Below are 18,348 nucleotides of genomic sequence, written 5' to 3'. Positions count from 1 at the left end.
AATTTAATTTAATTTTCAGAGCCATTAACCCCTAGCTTGCCAGTGATCGCTATAAATCACTGGCAGTAGCATAGCTGTACTTTTTTGCTAGTTAATTTAGTTAATTAATTTAGTTAATTTAATTTTTTTTAGTAATTGTTTTCTGTGACAGATACAAAAATGTCACAGAAAAGATATAGTGCTGAGGAGGCGTATGCCATCCTTGCGTCAGAGTCAGATGCCTCTATTTCTGACTCAGACCCCAATTTTGACCCTGCCATGTGCTCAGATACATCACTAGATGCAGTCTCAACTGATAGTGATGTATCTGTGGCTGCTAGCCCCCTATCAGCCCCCCTGCTACCCCCCCTGCCAGCCCCCCTGTTAGCCCCCCTGCCAGAAGGAGGCGTGTTGCTGCCATTGCTGCTGAAGTGGGTAACACCTCATCTCCAGAGGCCAGATATCCCACCCTTCACAGCAAATGCTGGCATAAATATAGATGTGGCAGGTTTTAGCCCCCAGCAGTTTCTGGAAGTGTTTCTGGGCGATGATGTATTGGGGAACATTGTCGCCCAAACTAATTTATATGCCCATCAGTTCCGTGCTGCAAAGCCTGGAACATATTTGGCAAAGCAGCAATGGGCCCCCATCAATGTGCCAGAATTCAAAAAATTCTGGGCATTGACTATGCTGATGGGCATCATAAAGAAACCCTCCATTCGCTCCTACTGGAGTACTAGCCCCATCTGCTCTACCCCCATTTTCTCCCAGACTATGTCGAGGAAGAGGTATGAAATGATTCTGCATTTCATGCACTTCAGCGACAGCAGCTTGTGCCCCCCTAGGGAGCATCCCCAATTTGACAGGCTGTATAAAATCCGCCCCCTGATAACCCACTTTTCTGCCAGGTTTGCAGAGGCTTATACACCTGGAAGGAATATATGCGTTGATGAATCCCTAATGAAGTATAAGGGAAGGCTGGGATTCAAGCAGTATATTCCTTCCAAACGCTCCAGATATGGGGTAAAGGTGTATAAGCTCTGTGACAGCGAGACTGGGTATACTCAGGCCTTCCGCGTGTATGAGGGAAAGGATAGCCACCTTGACCCTCCATGTTGCCATGAACATATGGGAACCACTGGCAAGATTGTTTGGGACCTGATATTACCCCTAATGAACAAAGGGTATCACTTGTACTTAGACAATTTTTATACAAGTGTCCTTTTGTTCAAGCTACTGTATTGCTTTGATACAGTAGCTTGCGGTACAATTAAAAAGAACCGCGCAGGTTTCCCAGGACAACTTGTACGCACCCGGCTACGAAGGGGGGAGACCTCAGCTCTGCGCCAAGAGGAGCTGTTGGCACTTAAGTACAGAGACAAGAAGGATGTATACCTTCTTACCACCATCCACACAGAGAGGACGGTGGCGGTTTCTGTACGTGGCAGAGCTGAGATCATAAGGAAGCCAGTGTGCATCAAGTCTTATAACCGGCATATGGGTGGGGTTGATCTGGCTGATCAGCTGCTGCAGCCCTACCTAATTATGCGGAAGACAAGGGCCTGGTACAAAAAGGTTGAAATTTACCTAATGCAGATTGCAACCCACAACGCTTTTTTGTTGTTCAAAACCCCAGAGTTAAAAAGACTTTTTTACAGTTTCAGCTCCAGATTATTACGGGGATTTTGTACCATGATGCACCTGCTCCCCGGGCGGTGATGGGAGAGAGCAGAGTTGGGGCTACCCATTTTATTTTTAAAATCCCCCCTACTGCCGCAAAGCAGAAACCACAAAAAAAATGCAGAGTCTGTACCAAGAGGGGGCAGAGAAGGGACACTGTATATCACTGTCCTGATTGCCCTGGACAGCCTGCACTCTGCATTGGGGACTGCTTCAAGCGGTACCATACAATGGTCAATTTTTTAAAAAATAAATACATTTGCTGTTATATATATATATTTTTTTGGTTATGTTTACAGTTAGATGTTTTTTGTTTTTTTCACTTTTACTGTGCCAGATTTTTACATTTCACTACTCTATTTGTTTCTAAAATTGGGCCTGTTTTTTTTTAACCAAAACCCCTGTCAAACCTATGCATGGGGGGACATAGGTGTTCTCAGGGTGCCTTGCAGAAAACAACCTGAAGTATGTTTTTGTAATAACTTACAACAGTCTCTCCTAAATTATAGTCAAAAAGCAATGTGTCTGTAAAAATGAAAATTGAAAAATTACCACCATACACTTTCTCCAATTTTTTGGGCTAAAACGGTTGCTTCAAAGGCATCAAAGCACACCATATACAATACCTTGGGGTGTCAACATTTAAAAAATATACACTTTGAATGCAATAAATAAAAGTGGGGTATGCGATAGGCCCCAAACTAAAGATAGGCCTATCAGAAGAAATACTCTCATTTTTAATAACTAAAATCATGTAACATAACCTTCCCAAAATCCTGGCAAACCTATGCATGGGGGGCATAGGTGTACTCAGGGTGCCTTGCAGAAAACAACCTGAAGTATTCTTTTGCAATAACTTACAACAGTCTCTCCTAAATCATAGTAAAAAAGCAATGTGTCTGTAACAATGAAAATTGAAAAATTACCACCATATACTTTCTCCAATTTTTTGGGCTAAAACGGTTGCATCAAAGTCATCAAACCACTCCATGTATAATACCTTGGGGGGGTCAACTTTTTAAATATAATCACATTTATGGAAAACAAATAAATTGGGGTATGTTAAAAGACCCCCAAAAAAGACGATAGGCAAAGAAAATATGTTAAATGTGAAAAAAAATCACAAACACATGTCAGACATTTGGCATTGCACCGCCCAAACAAGCCACCAAACCTATGCATAGGTGGTATCACTGAACTCAGGAGATGTTGGTGACCACATATTGGTGTCTTCTTTGGTAGTAACACATAACAGGAGCTGTGAATCCATGTCTAAAGTACAATGTATGTGAAAAATAACACAAAGAAATGAATGCCCAATAGTTTGACAAAGACTAGTGGTTGAATTAGTGTATGGAAAGTGTTAAAACACCTGCATTTGAAATACCCTAGGATGTCTACTTTTCAAAAATATATGGTTTTATGGGGGTAAATTACATTGGCCGGCTTCAGAAATGTCTTAAATAGAACATGGGTGCATGGGATGTGAAAATGGGAAGTGTAAAAAATGGAATGCGCTTCCTAAAAATAAGGCCTTCTAGCCCCCAGAGAACCCAACACACCTATACATGGGTGGTATCACTGTACTCAGGAGATGTTGTTGAACACATATTGAGGTGTTTTTTGGCAGTAACACATAACAGGAACTGAGAATCCATGCCTAAAGTACAATGTGTGTGAAAAATAACACAAAAAAATGACTACCCAAAAGTTTGACAAAGACTGGTGGTTAAATAAGTTCATGGAAAGTGTGAAAATACCAGCATTTCAAATACCCTAGGGGGTCTACTTCTCAAAAATATATGGTTTTATGGGGGTAAATTTCATTGACTGGCTTCAGAAATGTCCCAAATAGGACATGGGTGCATGATGACCGATGTGAAAATTCCAAGTTGAAAAACTGGAATGCGCTTCCTAAAAATAAGGCCTTCTAGCCCCCAGAGAACCCAACACACCTATACATGGGTGGTATCACTGTACTCAGGAGATGTTGTTGAACACATATTGAGGTGTTTTTTGGCAGTAACACATAACAGGAACTGAGAATCCATGCCTAAAGTACAATGTGTGTGAAAAATAACACAAAAAAATGACTACCCAAAAGTTTGACAAAGACTGGTGGTTGAATTAGTGCATGGAAAGTGTTAAAATACAAGCATTTGAAATACCCTAGGGTGTCTACTTTTCAAAAATATATGGTTTGATGGGGGTAAATTCCATTGGCCAGCTTCAGAAATGTCCCAAATAGGACATGGGTGCATGATGACCGATGTGAAAATTCCAAGTTGAAAAACTGGAATGCGCTTCCTAAAATTAAGGCCTTTTAGCCCCCAGAGAACCCGACACACCTATACATGGGTGGTATCACTGTACTCAGGAGATGTTGTTGAACACATATTGAGGTGTTTTTTGGCAGTAACACATAACAGGAACTGAGAATCCATGCCTAAAGTACAATGTGTGTGAAAAATAACACAAAATAATGACTACCCAAAAGTTTGACAAAGACTGGTGGTTGAATTAGTGCATGGAAAGTGTTAAAATACAAGCATTTGAAATACCCTAGGGTGTCTACTTTTCAAAAATATATGGTTTGATGGGGGTAAATTCCATTGACCAGCTTCAGAAATGTCCCAAATAGGACATGGGTGCATGATGACCGATGTGAAAATTCCAAGTTGAAAAACTGGAATGCGCTCCCTAAAAATAAGAGCTTTTAGCCCCCTGAGAACCCGACACACCTATACATGGGTGGTATCACTGTACCCAGGAGATGCTGCTGAAGACATATGAGGGTGTTATTTGGCAGTAACCCTTAATATTATCAGTAAATGTATTCTTAAATTGCTATTTTGTCAAAAAATCAAATTCCCCCCCCCCCCCAAACTTTGGCATAGATTGGTGGTAAAATGGTTGCATGAAAAAAGTCAAAATACCCCAAGTTTAATACCTTAGGTTGTCTTCTTTTAAAAAATATATACATTTGAAGGGTTATTCAGGGATTCATGACAGATATTGGTGTTACAATGTAACTATCGCCAATTTTGAAAAAACATGGTTTTGAAATAGCAAAGTGCTACTTGTACTTATTGCCCTATAACTTGCAAAAAAAGCAAAGAACATGTAAACATTGGGTATTTATAAACTCAGGACAAAATTTAGAAACTGTTTAGCATTGGTATTTTATGGTGGTTGTAGATGTGTAAGAGATTTTGGGGCTCAAAGTTAGAAAAAGTGCATTTTTTTCATTTTTTCCTCATATTTTATATTTTTTTTATAGTAAATTATAAGATATGATGAAAATAATCATATCTTTAGAAAGTCCATTTAATGGCGAGAAAAACAGTATATAATATGTGTGGGTACAGTAAATGAGTAAGAGGAAAATTACAGTTAAACACAAACATCGCAGAAATGCAAAAATAGCCTTGGTCCCAGATGGTCAACAAATTGAAAAGTGGTCTGGTCACTAAGGGGTTAAAGGGACAGTCAAGTCAAAATTACATTTTCAAGATTCAGATAGGCCATATAATTTTAAACAACTTCCCAATTTACTTTTATCACCAATTTTGCTCTGTTCTCTTGGTATTCTTAGTTGAAAGCTAAACCTAGGTAGGCTTATATGCTAATTTCTTAGACTTTGAAGACTGCCTCTAATCTGCATTTTGACCACTAGAGGGTTTTAGTTAATGTGTATCATATAGATAACATTGAGCTCATGCACGTGAAGTTACCCTGGAGTGAGCACTGATTGGCTAAAATGCAACTGAGATAAGGGCAGTCTGCAGAGGCTTTGATACAAGGTAATCACAGAGGTAAAACGTGTATTAATATAACTGTGCTGGTTATGCAAAATTGGGGAATGGGTAATAAAGGGATTATCTATCTTTTTAAACAATAACAATTCTGGAGTACACTGTCCCTTTAATACACTCCACCAGGTAAAATGGATCATTGGGAACAAATTAAAGGGGAGAACATTTTAGGGTAAATTGCCCCTTTAAAAGGTAATTATGTAATGTAATTAAGCTCTGAAAATTGAGCAATCTGTAATTCCAGGAACTTGAAATGCACATTGCTGCTTTATCAAGGCTATCCATGCTGCATATCATCTGTCTATCATTGGCTTTCTTTAAAATCTTAATAAACTACATCTACTGCTCCACCTTGGTAAAGCTGTGTAGATTTTGGTCATACAAGCACATGTTTCTTTTTTAATGGATGTGATTGACAGGCAAAAGTGGGAGTTTCATTTCTTAGGGATACAGGTTACAGGCAAACATGCACATATATGGTTTGAGTTGAATGTACACTTATGTTTTAGGCATGCAGGTTGTGTGAAGCATGCGTGTTACAAGTGCACACATCTGTCTGAGGTTGGTGAGTTACAGGTGAGTGTGCACATATGTCATGTCTGAGGTACGGGTAGGTTACAGGTGAGTGTGCACATATGTCATGTCTGATGTACGTGGGTTACAGTTGAGTGTGCACATATGTCATGTCTGAGGTACGTGGGTTACAGGTGAGTGCACATATGTCATGTCTGAGGTATGTGGGTTACAGGTGAGTGTGCACATATGTCATGTCTGAGGTACGTGGGTTACAGTTGAGTGTGCACATATGTCATGTCTGAGGTACGTGTTTTACAGGTGAGTGTGCACATATGTCATGTCTGAGGTACGTGGGTTACAGGTGTGTGCACATATGTCATGTCTGAGGTACGTAGGTTACAGGTGAGTGTGCACATATGTCATGTCTGAGGTACGTGGGTTACAGGTGAGTGCACATATGTCATGTCTGAGGTACGTGGGTTACAGGTGAGTGTGCACATATTTCATGTCTGAGGTACGTGGGTTACAGGTGAGTGTGCACATATGTCATGTCTGAGGTACGTGGGTTACAGGTGAGTGTGCACATATGTCATGTCTGAGGTACGTGGGTTACAGGTGAGTGTGCACATATGTCATGTCTGAGGTATGTGGGTTACAGGTGAGTGTGCACATATGTCACATCTGAGGTACGTGGGTTACAGGTGAGTGCACATATGACATGTCTGAGGTACGTGGGTTACAGGTGAGTGTGCACATATGTCATGTCTGAGGTACGTGGGTTACATATGAGTATACACTCATACTGTGTGTGAGGCGTGTGGGTTACATATGAGTATACACACGTTTGTGAGGCGTGTGGCTTATATATAAGTATACATGCATGTTGTGTGTGAGGCGTGTGGCTTACATATGAGTTTACTCACATGTTGTGTGTGAGGCATGTGGGTTTCATATGAGTATACAGGCATGTTGTGTGTGAGAGGCGTGTGTGTTACATATGAGTATACAGGCATGTTGTGTGTGTGTGAGGCGTGTGTGTTACATATGAGTATACAGGCATGTTGTGTGTGTGAGGCGTGTAGGTTACATATGAGTATACACGCATGGTGTGTGTGAGGCGTGTGGGTTACATATGAGTATACACGCATGTTGTGTGTGGGATACATATGAGTATACACACATGTTGTGTCTGAGGCGTGTGGGTTACATATGAGTATACACACATGCTGTGTGTGAGGCATGTGGCTTACATATGAGTATACACACGTTTGTGAGGCGTGTGGCTTACATATGAGTTTACTCACATGTTGTGTGTGAGGCATGTGGGTTTCATATGAGTATACAGGCATGTTGTGTGTGTGAGGCGTGTGTGTTACATATGAGTATACAGGCATGTTGTGTGTGTGTGAGGCGTGTGTGTTACATATGAGTATACAGGCATGTTGTGTGTGTGTGAGGCGTGTAGGTTACATATGAGTATACGCGCATGGTGTGTGTGAGGCGTGTGGGTTACATATGAGTATACACGCATGTTGTGTGTGAGGCGTGTGGGATACATATGAGTATACACACATGTTGTGTCTGAGGCGTGTGGGATACATATGAGTATACAGGCATGTTGCGTGTGTGAGGCGTGTGGGATACATATGAGTATACATGCATGTTGTGTGTGTGTGAGGTGTGTGGGTTACATATGAATATACACGCACATTGTGTGTGAGGCATGTGGGTTACATATGAGTATACACGCATGCTGTGTGTGAGGCGTGTGGGTTACATATGAGTATACACACATGTTGTGTGTGAGGCGTGTGGGTTACATATGAGTATACACGCATGCTGTGTGTGAGGCGTGTGGGTTACATATGAGTATACACACATGTTGTGTGTGAGGCGTGTGGGTTACATATGAGTATACACGCATGCTGTGTGTGAGGCACACAGTTTATACAAGAGCAAGTATAAGCTTATAAATACAATACCCACAGTGTGCGCATTCGGTGCTATTGTCTAGGAAATAAACTGTTTTACATATAAAAAAAAAGTTATGAAAATTTGTAAAAATGTAATCTGCTTTATTTGCACAGATGAAGATAATGCTCATATAGTGAAAGTTGAGCAAACAGAAGATCTGGGATCCCCGGATGAGGAAAGCAGTGACAGTATCAGCCCAGGTGAGTGAGCGGGTTACAGGTACTGGTGAGTGTGCCCATATATTGTGTCTGAGGTGGATGCAGGTTACAGGTATGTGTGTACAATACAGTAAGTTGTGTCTGAGGGGGATGCAGGTTACAGATAATTGTTTACATACAGTAAGTTGTGCCTGAGGGTGATGCAGGTTACTAATAAGTGTGTACATACAGTAAGTTGTGTCTGAGAGGGATGCAGGTTACAGATCAGTGTGTGCATACAGTAAGTTGTGTCTGAGGGGGATGCAGGTTACTAATAAGTGTGTACATACAGTAAGTTGTGTCTGAGGGGGATGCAGGTTACTAATAAGTGTGTACATACAGTAAGTTGTGTCTGAGAGGGATGCAGGTTACAGGTCAGTGTGTACATGCAGTAAGTTGTGTCTGAGAGGGATGCAGATTACAGGTCAGTGTGTACATACAGTAAGTTGTGTCTGAGAGGGATGCTGGTTACAGATCAGTGTGTACATACAGTAAGTTGTGTCTGAGGGAGATGCAGGTTACAGGTCAGTGTGTACATACAGTATGTTGTGTCTGAGAGGGATGCAGGCTACAGGTCAGTGTGTACATACAGTAAGTTGTTTCTGAGGGAGATGCAGGTTACAGGTAAGTGTGTACATACAGTAAGTTGTGTCTGAGAGGGATGCAGGTTACAGGTAAGTGTGTACATACAGTAAGTTGTGTCTGAGGGGGATGCAGGTTACTAATAAGTGTGTACATACAGTAAGTTGTGTCTAAGGGGGATGCAGGTTACTAATAAGTGTGTACATACAGTAAGTTGTGTCTGAGGGGGATGCAGGTTACTAATAAGTGTGTATATATACAGTAAATTGTGTCTGAGGGGGATGCAGGTTACTAATAGGTGTGTACATACAGTAAGTTGTGTCTGAGAGGGATGCAGGTTACAGGTCAGTGTGTACATACAGTAAGTTGTGTCTGAGAGGGATGCAGGTTACAGATCAGTGTGTACATACAGTAAGTTGTGTCTGAGAGGGATGCAGGTTACAGGTCAGTGTGTACATACAGTAAGTTTTGTCTGAGGGGGATGCAGGTTACAGATAAGTGTTTACATACAGTAAGTTGTGCCTGAGGGTGATGTATGTTACAGGTCAGTGTGTACATACAGTAAGTTGTGTCTGAGGGAGATGCAGGTTACAGGTCAGTGTGTACATACAGTATGTTGTGTCTGAGAGGGATGCAGGTTACAGGTCAGTGTGTACATACAGTAAGTTGTGTCTGAGAGAGATGCAGGTTACAGGTCAGTGTGTACATACAGTAAGTTGTGTCTGAGGGTGATGCAGGTTACAGATCAGTGTGTTCATACAGTAAGTTGTGTCTGAGGGGGATGCAGGTTACTAATAAGTGTGTACATACAGTAAGTTGTGTCTGAGAGGGATGCAGGTTACAGATACGTGTTTACATACAGTGAGTTGTGCCTGAGGGTGATGCAGGTTACAGGTCAGTGTGTACATGCAGTAAGTTGTGTCTGAGAGGGATGAAGGTTACAGGTCAGTGTGTACATACAGTAAGTTGTGTCTGAGAGGGATGCAGGTTACAGGTCAGTGTGTACATACAGTAAGTTGTTTTTGAGGGAGATGCAGGTTACAGGTAAGTGTGTACATACAGTAAGTTGTGTCTAAGAGGGATGCAGGTTACAGATCAGTGTGTACATACAGTAAGTTGTGTCTGTGGGAGATGCAGGTTACAGGTCAGTGTGTAAATACAGTAAGTTGTGTCTGAGGGGGATGCAGGTTACTAATAAGTGTGTACATACAGTAAGTTGTGTCTGAGAGGGATGCAGGTTACAGATACGTGTTTACATACAGTAAGTTGTACCTGAGGGTGATGCAGGTTACAGGTCAGTGTGTACATGCAGTAAGTTGTGTCTGAGAGGGATGCAGGTTACAGGTCAGTGTGTACATACAGTAAGTTTTGTCTGAGGGAGATGCAGGTTACAGGTAAGTGTGTACATACAGTAAGTTGTGTCTGAGAGGGATGCAGGTTACAGGTCAGTGTGTACATACAGTAAGTTTTGTCTGAGGGAGATGCAGGTTACAGGTAAGTGTGTACATACAGTAAGTTGTGTCTGAGAGGGATGCAGGTTACAGGTCAGTGTGTACATACAGTAAGTTGTGTCTGAGAGGGATGCAGGTTACAGGTCAGTGTGTACATACAGTAAGTTGTTTTTGAGGGAGATTCAGGTTACAGGTAAGTTTGTACATACAGTAAGTTGTGTCTAAGAGGGATGCAGGTTACAGATCAGTGTGTACATACAGTAAGTTGTGCCTGAGGGTGATGCAGGTTACAGGTCATTGTGTCCATACAGTAAGTTGTGTCTGAGGGTGATGCAGGTTACAGGTCAGTGTGTACATACAGTAAGTTGTGTCTGTGGGAGATGCAGGTTACAGGTCAGTGTGTAAATACAGTAAGTTGTGTCTGAGGGGGATGCAGGTTACTAATAAGTGTGTACATACAGTAAGTTGTGTCTGAGAGGGATGCAGGTTACAGATACGTGTTTACATACAGTAAGTTGTGTCTGAGAGGGATGCAGGTTACAGGTCAGTGTGTACATACAGTAAGTTTTGTCTGAGGGAGATGCAGGTTACAGGTAAGTGTGTACATATAGTAAGTTGTGTCTGAGAGGGATGCAGGTTACAGGTCAGTGTGTACATACAGTAAGTTGTGTCTGAGAGGGATGCAGGTTACAGGTCAGTGTGTACATACAGTATGTTGTGTCTGAGGGGGATGCAGGTTACAGGTCAGTGTGTACATACAGTATGTTGTTTCTGAGAGGGATGCAGGTTACAGGTCAGTGTGTACATACAGTAAGTTGTTTCTGAGGGAGATGCAGGTTACAGGTCAGTGTGTACATACAGTAAGTTGTGTCTGAGGGGAATGCAGGTTACTAATAAGTGTGTACATACAGTAAGTTGTGTCTGAGAGGGATGCAGGTTACAGATAAGTGTGTACATACAGTATGTTGTGTCTGAGGGGGATGCAGGTTACAGGTCAGTGTGTACATACAGTAAGTTGTGTCTAAGAGGGATGCAGGTTACAGGTCAGTGTGTACATACAGTAAGTTGTGTCTGAGAGGGATGCAGGTTACAGGTAAGTGTGTAAATACAGTAAGTTGTGTCTGAGGGGGATGCAGACTGTATGTTGTGTCTGAGGGGGATGCAGGTTACAGATAAGTGTGTGCATACAGTAAGTTGTGTCTGAGGGAGATGCAGGTTACAGGTAAGTGTGTACATATAGTAAGTTGTGTCTGAGAGGGATGCAGGTTACAGGTCAGTGTGTACATACAGTAAGTTGTGTCTGAGAGGGATGCAGGTTACAGGTCAGTGTGTACATACAGTATGTTGTGTCTGAGGGGGATGCAGGTTACAGGTCAGTGTGTACATACAGTATGTTGTTTCTGAGAGGGATGCAGGTTACAGGTCAGTGTGTACATACAGTAAGTTGTTTCTGAGGGAGATGCAGGTTACAGGTAAGTGTGTACATACAGTAAGTTGTGTCTGAGAGGGATGCAGGTTACAGGTAAGTGTGTAAATACAGTAAGTTGTGTCTGAGGGGGATGCAGACTGTATGTTGTGTCTGAGGGGGATGCAGGTTACAGATAAGTGTGTGCATACAGTAAGTTGTGTCTGAGGGGGATGCAGGTTACAGATAAGTGTGTACATACAGTAAGTTGTGTCTGAGGGGGATGCAGGTTACAGATAAGTGTGTGCATACAGTAAGTTGTGTCTGAGGGGGATGCAGGTTACAGATAAGTGTGTACATACAGTATGTTGTGTCTGAGGGGGATGCAGGTTAAAGATAAGTGTGTACATACAGTAAGTTGTGTCTGAGGGAGATGCAGGTTAGAGGTAAGTGTACATACAGTATGTTGTGTCTGAGGGGGATACAGTTTACGGGTAAGTGTGTACATACAGTAAGTTGTGTCTGAGGGGGATGCAGGTTAGAGGTCAGTGTGTACATACAGTATGTTGTGTCTGAGAGGGATACAGTTTACAGGTAAGTGTGTACATACAGTAAGTTGTGTCTGAGGGGGATGCAGGTTAGAGGTCAGTGTGTACATACAGTATGTTGTGTCTGAGGGGGATACAGGTTACAGATCAGTGTGTACATACAGTATGTTGTGTCTGAGGGGGATGCAGGTTACAGGTAAGTGTGTACATACAGTATGTTGTGTCTGAGGGGGGTACAGTTTACAGGTAAGTGTAAATACGTTGTGTTTGAGGGGATGCAGGTTACAGCTGAGTGCGCGCTTATGTGCTGTCTGAAGCTTAGTGTTACAACAAACATACATATATGCCAGTCTGAGGTAATTGGTTTACAGGGAAGTTTTTACACCTTTTGTGTCTGATTTACACAATTAAGTCTGCATTTGTGACATATTTGTAATTTCTGGTCATAGAACAGATTTCCTCAGTTTTATTGAGGGGACATCAGAGTGATAATTACCTAGGTGATAAAATCTATACCCCCCTTACACTCACATGATTTCCTTTTATATGGTCCAGATAAGCCTTTTTGAGAGCATTGCCTAAATTGGCTATAATCTCCTAAATAACTATCTTGTGTACCCTTGGTGAACTGCAATGTTTTATTTATATAAATAAGGAGATAGAAAAGTTATTACACCCCACAAGTGGTACAAACAATTTAAACATGTGTGTGTTGTCACTGTACAGGCTGCATGGATGTGACGCCTGCAGCTGCCTCAGCGGTTGGGCACGGAGGAGAACCATATGTGTTCGATCACTTAAAGATGGAAGAGGATGACATTCCTATCAATATGGCTGAAGGTGATTAGGGCTTATTAAGCAAAGGGAACGTTCTGTTATGGCATTGTTTTGTCTCTTATAAAAATAACAGTAAGATGGTTACACAGCAGGTTTAATTAATTTTGACTTTTAAAATGTTAAAGGGACATAAAACCTGGATTGTTTCTTCTTTCCTGATTCAGACAGAACATACACTTTAAAAACAAATTCTAATTTACATCTAGTATCAAATTTGCTTTGTTCTCATGTTATTCTTTGTTGAAGATATACCCAGGTAGTTGTACAAAGATAGGGATATACATAGATTAACTAATATACTTAAAGGGATAGTCTAGTCAAAATTAAACTTTCATGATTCAGATAGAGCAGCAATTTTAAGCGATTTTCTAATTTTACTCCTATTATAAATATCTTTATTTGAATGTAAGCTTAGGAGCGGCCCATTTTTGGTTCAGCACCTGTGTAGCGCTGGCTCATTGGTGGCTACATTTAGACACCAATCAGAAAGTTCTACCCAGGTGCTGAACCAAAAATGGGCTGGCTTGTTCTTTGGTATCTTTAATTGAAAAAGCAAGAATGCAAAGAAAAATTGATAATAGGAGTAAATTAGAAAGTTGCTTAAGATTGCATCCACTAACTGAATCATGAAAGTTTAATTTTGACTAGACTGTCTCTTTAAGTTTAAACATAATCAATTTATTAAACATGTTAATATATGTGCATATAACAGAATGGTACCCAAATGTTATCAAGAAAAGGTGTGTGTACGTATGTATGTATGTGTGTGTGTATATGTGTAAATATATATATATATATATATATATATATAACCATACAATCTTTTTGTGGTAACCCTATTGGGGTATATCCATCCCAGAAAAGTGTGATTGTGACAAAAAAATGATGCGTGTCCTAATATAGAGAGAATAGTGTTCAAAGATGTAACTTGGAATAAATGTGTCCAAAAATAGCAAAAAAAATAAATATGTATAATATAAAAATAAAAATAAAGAAGTGCCTTCAAAGATGGCTCCAATGTGATTCCTCTATATATGTACTGAAAAAACAACCTATAGAAGAAAAAAGAACATAGTGCAATGATGCTAGTAAAACCTTGTAATCTCACTAAATAAATTAGGCTTACCAAATGCTGGTGTATCCTGTAAACTTGAGCAGTACTAAAATCAACATGTTTCGGCTCTAGATTGGGGCTGTTTTCAAGAGTAATTGCAGCTCATTGTATCTCATAGTAATTAGTTTAAAGGGACTTGAAAGTCAGAATTAAACACAATTGTAAGACTTTTAATTAACTTCTAGTATCAAATATAATTTGTTGTGTTGGTATCCTTTGCTGAAAAGCATAATTAGGTAGGATGAGCGTCATACATGCCTCTTGTCACTGGCTCACTAGATGTGTTCAGCTAGCTCCCAGTAGGGCATTGCTGCTTTGTTGCTGACTTTAAATTGACACAAAATCCAACATTTACAAATGAAAGAATTTTCTTTTTACACTTTTATGTCTCTTCAAAGGTTATGGAAAATATAGTTTTGCATTGATAATTATATATACTCTCATTTTATTTCCAACAGATGGCTCTGTTAGCTGGGATATTGCTAGTCAAGGGCGGAGTCTAATTGAAGATCAAAGAAGCCATCTGAGAAATAAATTGTTTTCACCTTTTGAATGTGGAGAATTTTTAACCAAGGAAACAATTCTTACTGCACATCAGAGAATGCATACAGGAAGAAAAGTATTGTCATGTTCTGTATGTGGGAAATATTTCACCCAGAAATCACATCTTATTAGTCATCAGACAATTCACACAGGAGAAAAACCATTCTCATGTACTGAATGTGGGAAATGTTTTACCCAGAGTTCAAGCCTTAATAGACATCAGAAAACTCATACAGGAGAGAAAGCATTTTTATGCTCTGAATGCGGGAAATGGTTTACCCAAAAATACAGTCTACTTATACATCAGACAATTCATACAGGAGAGAAACCTTTTTCTTGTTTGGAATGTGGAAAATGTTTTCGTGAGAAAAAGGCTCTTTATAGTCACCAGAAAATTCATGCAGGGGAGAATGTATTTTCATGTTCTGAGTGTGGTATACACTTTGCTCAGCAATCAACTCTTATCACTCATCAGAAAACTCATTCAGGAGAGAGAGTATATTCATGTTCTGAATGTGGAAAATCTTTTTCCCAGAAATCAAGTCTTGTTACACATCAGAAAATTCATACAGGAGAGAAAGCATTTTCATGTTCTGAATGTGGTAAATGTTTTACCCAGAGATCAAGTCTTATTAATCATCGGAATATACATACAGGAGAGAAAGCATTTTCATGCTCTGAATGTGGGAAATGTTTTACCCAGAAATCAACTCTTATTGGTCATCAGAAAACGCATAAAAAAGAGAAAGCATTTTCATGTTCAGAATGTGGGAAATATTTTAGTTGGAGATCCAGTCTTATTAGCCATCAGAAAATTCATACAAGAGAGAAAGCATATTCATGTTCTGAATGTGGGAAATGTTTTACTTGGAAATCTTGTCTTATTAGTCATCAAAAAGTTCATACAGGAGAGAAAGCATTTTCATGTTCTGATTGTGGGAAATATTTTACCCAGAAATCCAATCTCATTACTCATATGAAATTTCATACAAGAGAGAAATCATTTTCATGTTCTCAATGTGGAAAAAGTTTTACCTGGCGATCCAGTCTTCTTAAACATCATAAAAGTCATGCAGGTGAAAAAGCAATTCCTTATTCTTAATGTGGGATATATTCCCCCCTCCCCCAAAAATAAATGTTATTGCTCATTAGTTCATTTAGTGATATTTTACCAATACCATTAAAATAATAGGTATAATTTAAAGGATTAGCTATTAAATTATGTGAAACCTCAAGAAAATGTATTTTTTTATTTAAAAAAATATCCCCTATTAACCTAGCATAATTCTCAACAGATAAGACCAGGTTTACCAGAATAATCTAACAAAAGTATTGTAACTAAAAAAGGTCAACCAGACGGTATTAGCTCAACTTATGTAAAGAAAGACTCTCAAATATATATGCAATTGTATAAATGATATTAGTAGTTCAGTTGCTGTTTATACAGTTTTAATATTTGTGAGAAAATATGTTTTTAAAGTTACGGTGTTCTGAGAGGTTTAAAGTATTGCGTTATGCATAGAATGTATATGGGCAATTTATTCTACTCTCATTTAGAGTGGTCTCTTTTTTTAATTTATTTCTATATAGCTGTATAGAGCCAGTAAAAGTTGATAATTTATTTTTTGTTAAATAACCATGATGTACCAATTGTTTATAAAATATTTGCTTTAAAACACATCAGTATTATCAACCAAGGTTTAAACCCTCTAGTGTTTATACAATAAGAGACTTTCTGTGGTCATGTGGAAATCACATGGATGTTTATGGATCTGTGTACCAATAAAATATTGATGGAGTCATTTAACTCTGCCAGAGACTTTGAGTTGAGCTAAAATATCAAAACATGAGTTCCTTGTTAAAGTATGACATTTCAGAATTAAAAATTAGACATTGTATTGTACAAGCAATAGTTTGTAATATAGTTTATCTAGGCATTGTTACTGACCTCTCTTATGGGTTATTTGGATAAAGGAGTTTTCTTTGTTCCTGATTCACCTAAGGTGAAGTAAAGTTATTTTATTTTTAAATGTATTTATTTTCTTTATTAGTAAATACAATTCTTAATTAAGAGTAGAAATTCTGAAGCTAAAGTAGTTCAATACATAAACTATGCATCAACATGTCTCCAATAATTTGACAATCTGAGTTACCTTACCAAGTTTTAGTTGTCCTCCCAAAGCTTGTTGCTTTCATAAGATGAGTCCATAGGTGCCTATAACATGTGGGATATATTTCCTGTCACTAGGAGGTGGCCAAGAACCCTCACAAGAGCTTTAATCCCTCACAGCTCCTCTCCCAAACCAGTTTGTTCTTGTCCTCTGAGGTTGAGAGAGGTGCTCTGCAAGCAAGATTTTATTTTTTTCTATTTAGTCAGATCTCGGCGCTCAGACCTGACTTGAGACCTAGTACTCCTTTTCCATCTTTGCTCAGGGAAGACTTAAAGGGGAACTAAACCAAAAGAATTTCTTTCATAAATCAGATGGAGCATGCAATTTTAAGTAACTTTCTTATTTACTCCTATTATCAATTTATCTTTGTTCTCTTGCTATCTTTGTTTGAAAAAGGGCATCTAAGCTAAGGAGCACACCATTTTTTGGTTCAGACCCTGGACAGCACTTGTTTATTGGAGCTGTCCAACCCAGGTTTTGAACCAAAAATGGGCCAGCTTCTAAACTTACGTTCTTGCTTTTCAAATAAAGATAGCAATAGAATGAAGAAAAAATGATTATAGGAGTAAATTAGAAAGTTGCTTAAAGGGACATTATACACTCAAGAAAAAAATGGGCTAATTAAATAAAGCATTATAAGAAAATAAAGTTTTGAATTTACATGTATTATCAATTTTGCTGCTTAAGGTCCTAAAAATGATGTTAAAGTTTGAAGTCTTCTGACTTTATGAGAATACGTTCGTATTACCCAGTATCTACAAAACAAGGCTTTTTTCCAAACACCGTAAATTTGCAGATATACACAGAAGCTGCAGAATTCCACTTCCCTTTCCCCCTCCCAGTTACCACAGATCTCCACAAGTCTCTGCACAACCTAATTAAATGCTGTGGTAACCGGGAGGGCAGTGGAATTCCAGTAGCATATTTTCCCTTCTGTCCGTTCTAACGATGTAGGAATTCCACTTCCCTCCCCCCTCCCGGTTACCACAGCATTTAATTAGGTTATGCAGAGACTTGTGGAGATCTGTGGTAACCGGGAGGGGGAAAGGGAAGTGGAATTCTGCAGCTTCTGTGTATATCTGCATAGTTTCTGCCTTTGAACATAGAACTGCACAACAAAGCACATTACACACACCGCTCCAGCAGGAGGGCTGTCTATACACTAGTTACAGAATGTGGAAAAAAGCCTTGTTCTGTAGCTACTAGGTATTACGAACGTATTCTGATAAAGTCAGAAGACTTCAAACTTTAACATCATTTTTAGGACCTTAAAGGGACATTATGGACTCATATTTTCTATCCTTTATTCGATTTATCATGGTTTGTGTAGGTATTGTGCCCCTCCTGACCTTTGTCAACCTAAAGGAAAAAGGAGTTATTAGCATGTGAACACTATAAAATTTGTAATACTTACCAAGCTCAGACCGTTTCTGTGAATACGTTCAGCCGCTTCAGGTATGCACGCTCCTGTGAGGATACGTTGTACAGCACAGGCGTGCCATTGTCTCTCGTCACCTTGTCTTCAGCATGAGATTG

At 39.5% G+C, this 18,348-nt stretch overlaps 1 protein-coding gene across 2 annotated transcripts in view; it reads left to right on the top strand.

The window, feature by feature from the left end:
* LOC128666774 (gastrula zinc finger protein XlCGF57.1-like) overlaps positions 1–16,671 on the top strand; it is a 58,556-nt gene extending 41,885 nt beyond the window's left edge. For both annotated transcript variants that reach the window (XM_053721560.1, XM_053721559.1), the window contains 3 exons: positions 8,078–8,164; positions 12,874–12,987; positions 14,557–16,671. In XM_053721560.1, coding sequence (XP_053577535.1) covers positions 8,078–8,164; positions 12,874–12,987; positions 14,557–15,743 — 1,388 coding nt within the window. In that variant the 3' untranslated portion in view covers positions 15,744–16,671. The remainder of the gene's footprint in view (positions 1–8,077; positions 8,165–12,873; positions 12,988–14,556) is intronic.
* Positions 16,672–18,348: the final 1,677 nt, after the last annotated feature.

Source organism: Bombina bombina, chromosome 7, assembly GCF_027579735.1.
Source record: "Bombina bombina isolate aBomBom1 chromosome 7, aBomBom1.pri, whole genome shotgun sequence".
NCBI classification, from domain to species: Eukaryota; Metazoa; Chordata; class Amphibia; order Anura; family Bombinatoridae; genus Bombina; species Bombina bombina.
This window is presented reverse-complemented; position numbering and strand designations above follow the sequence as displayed.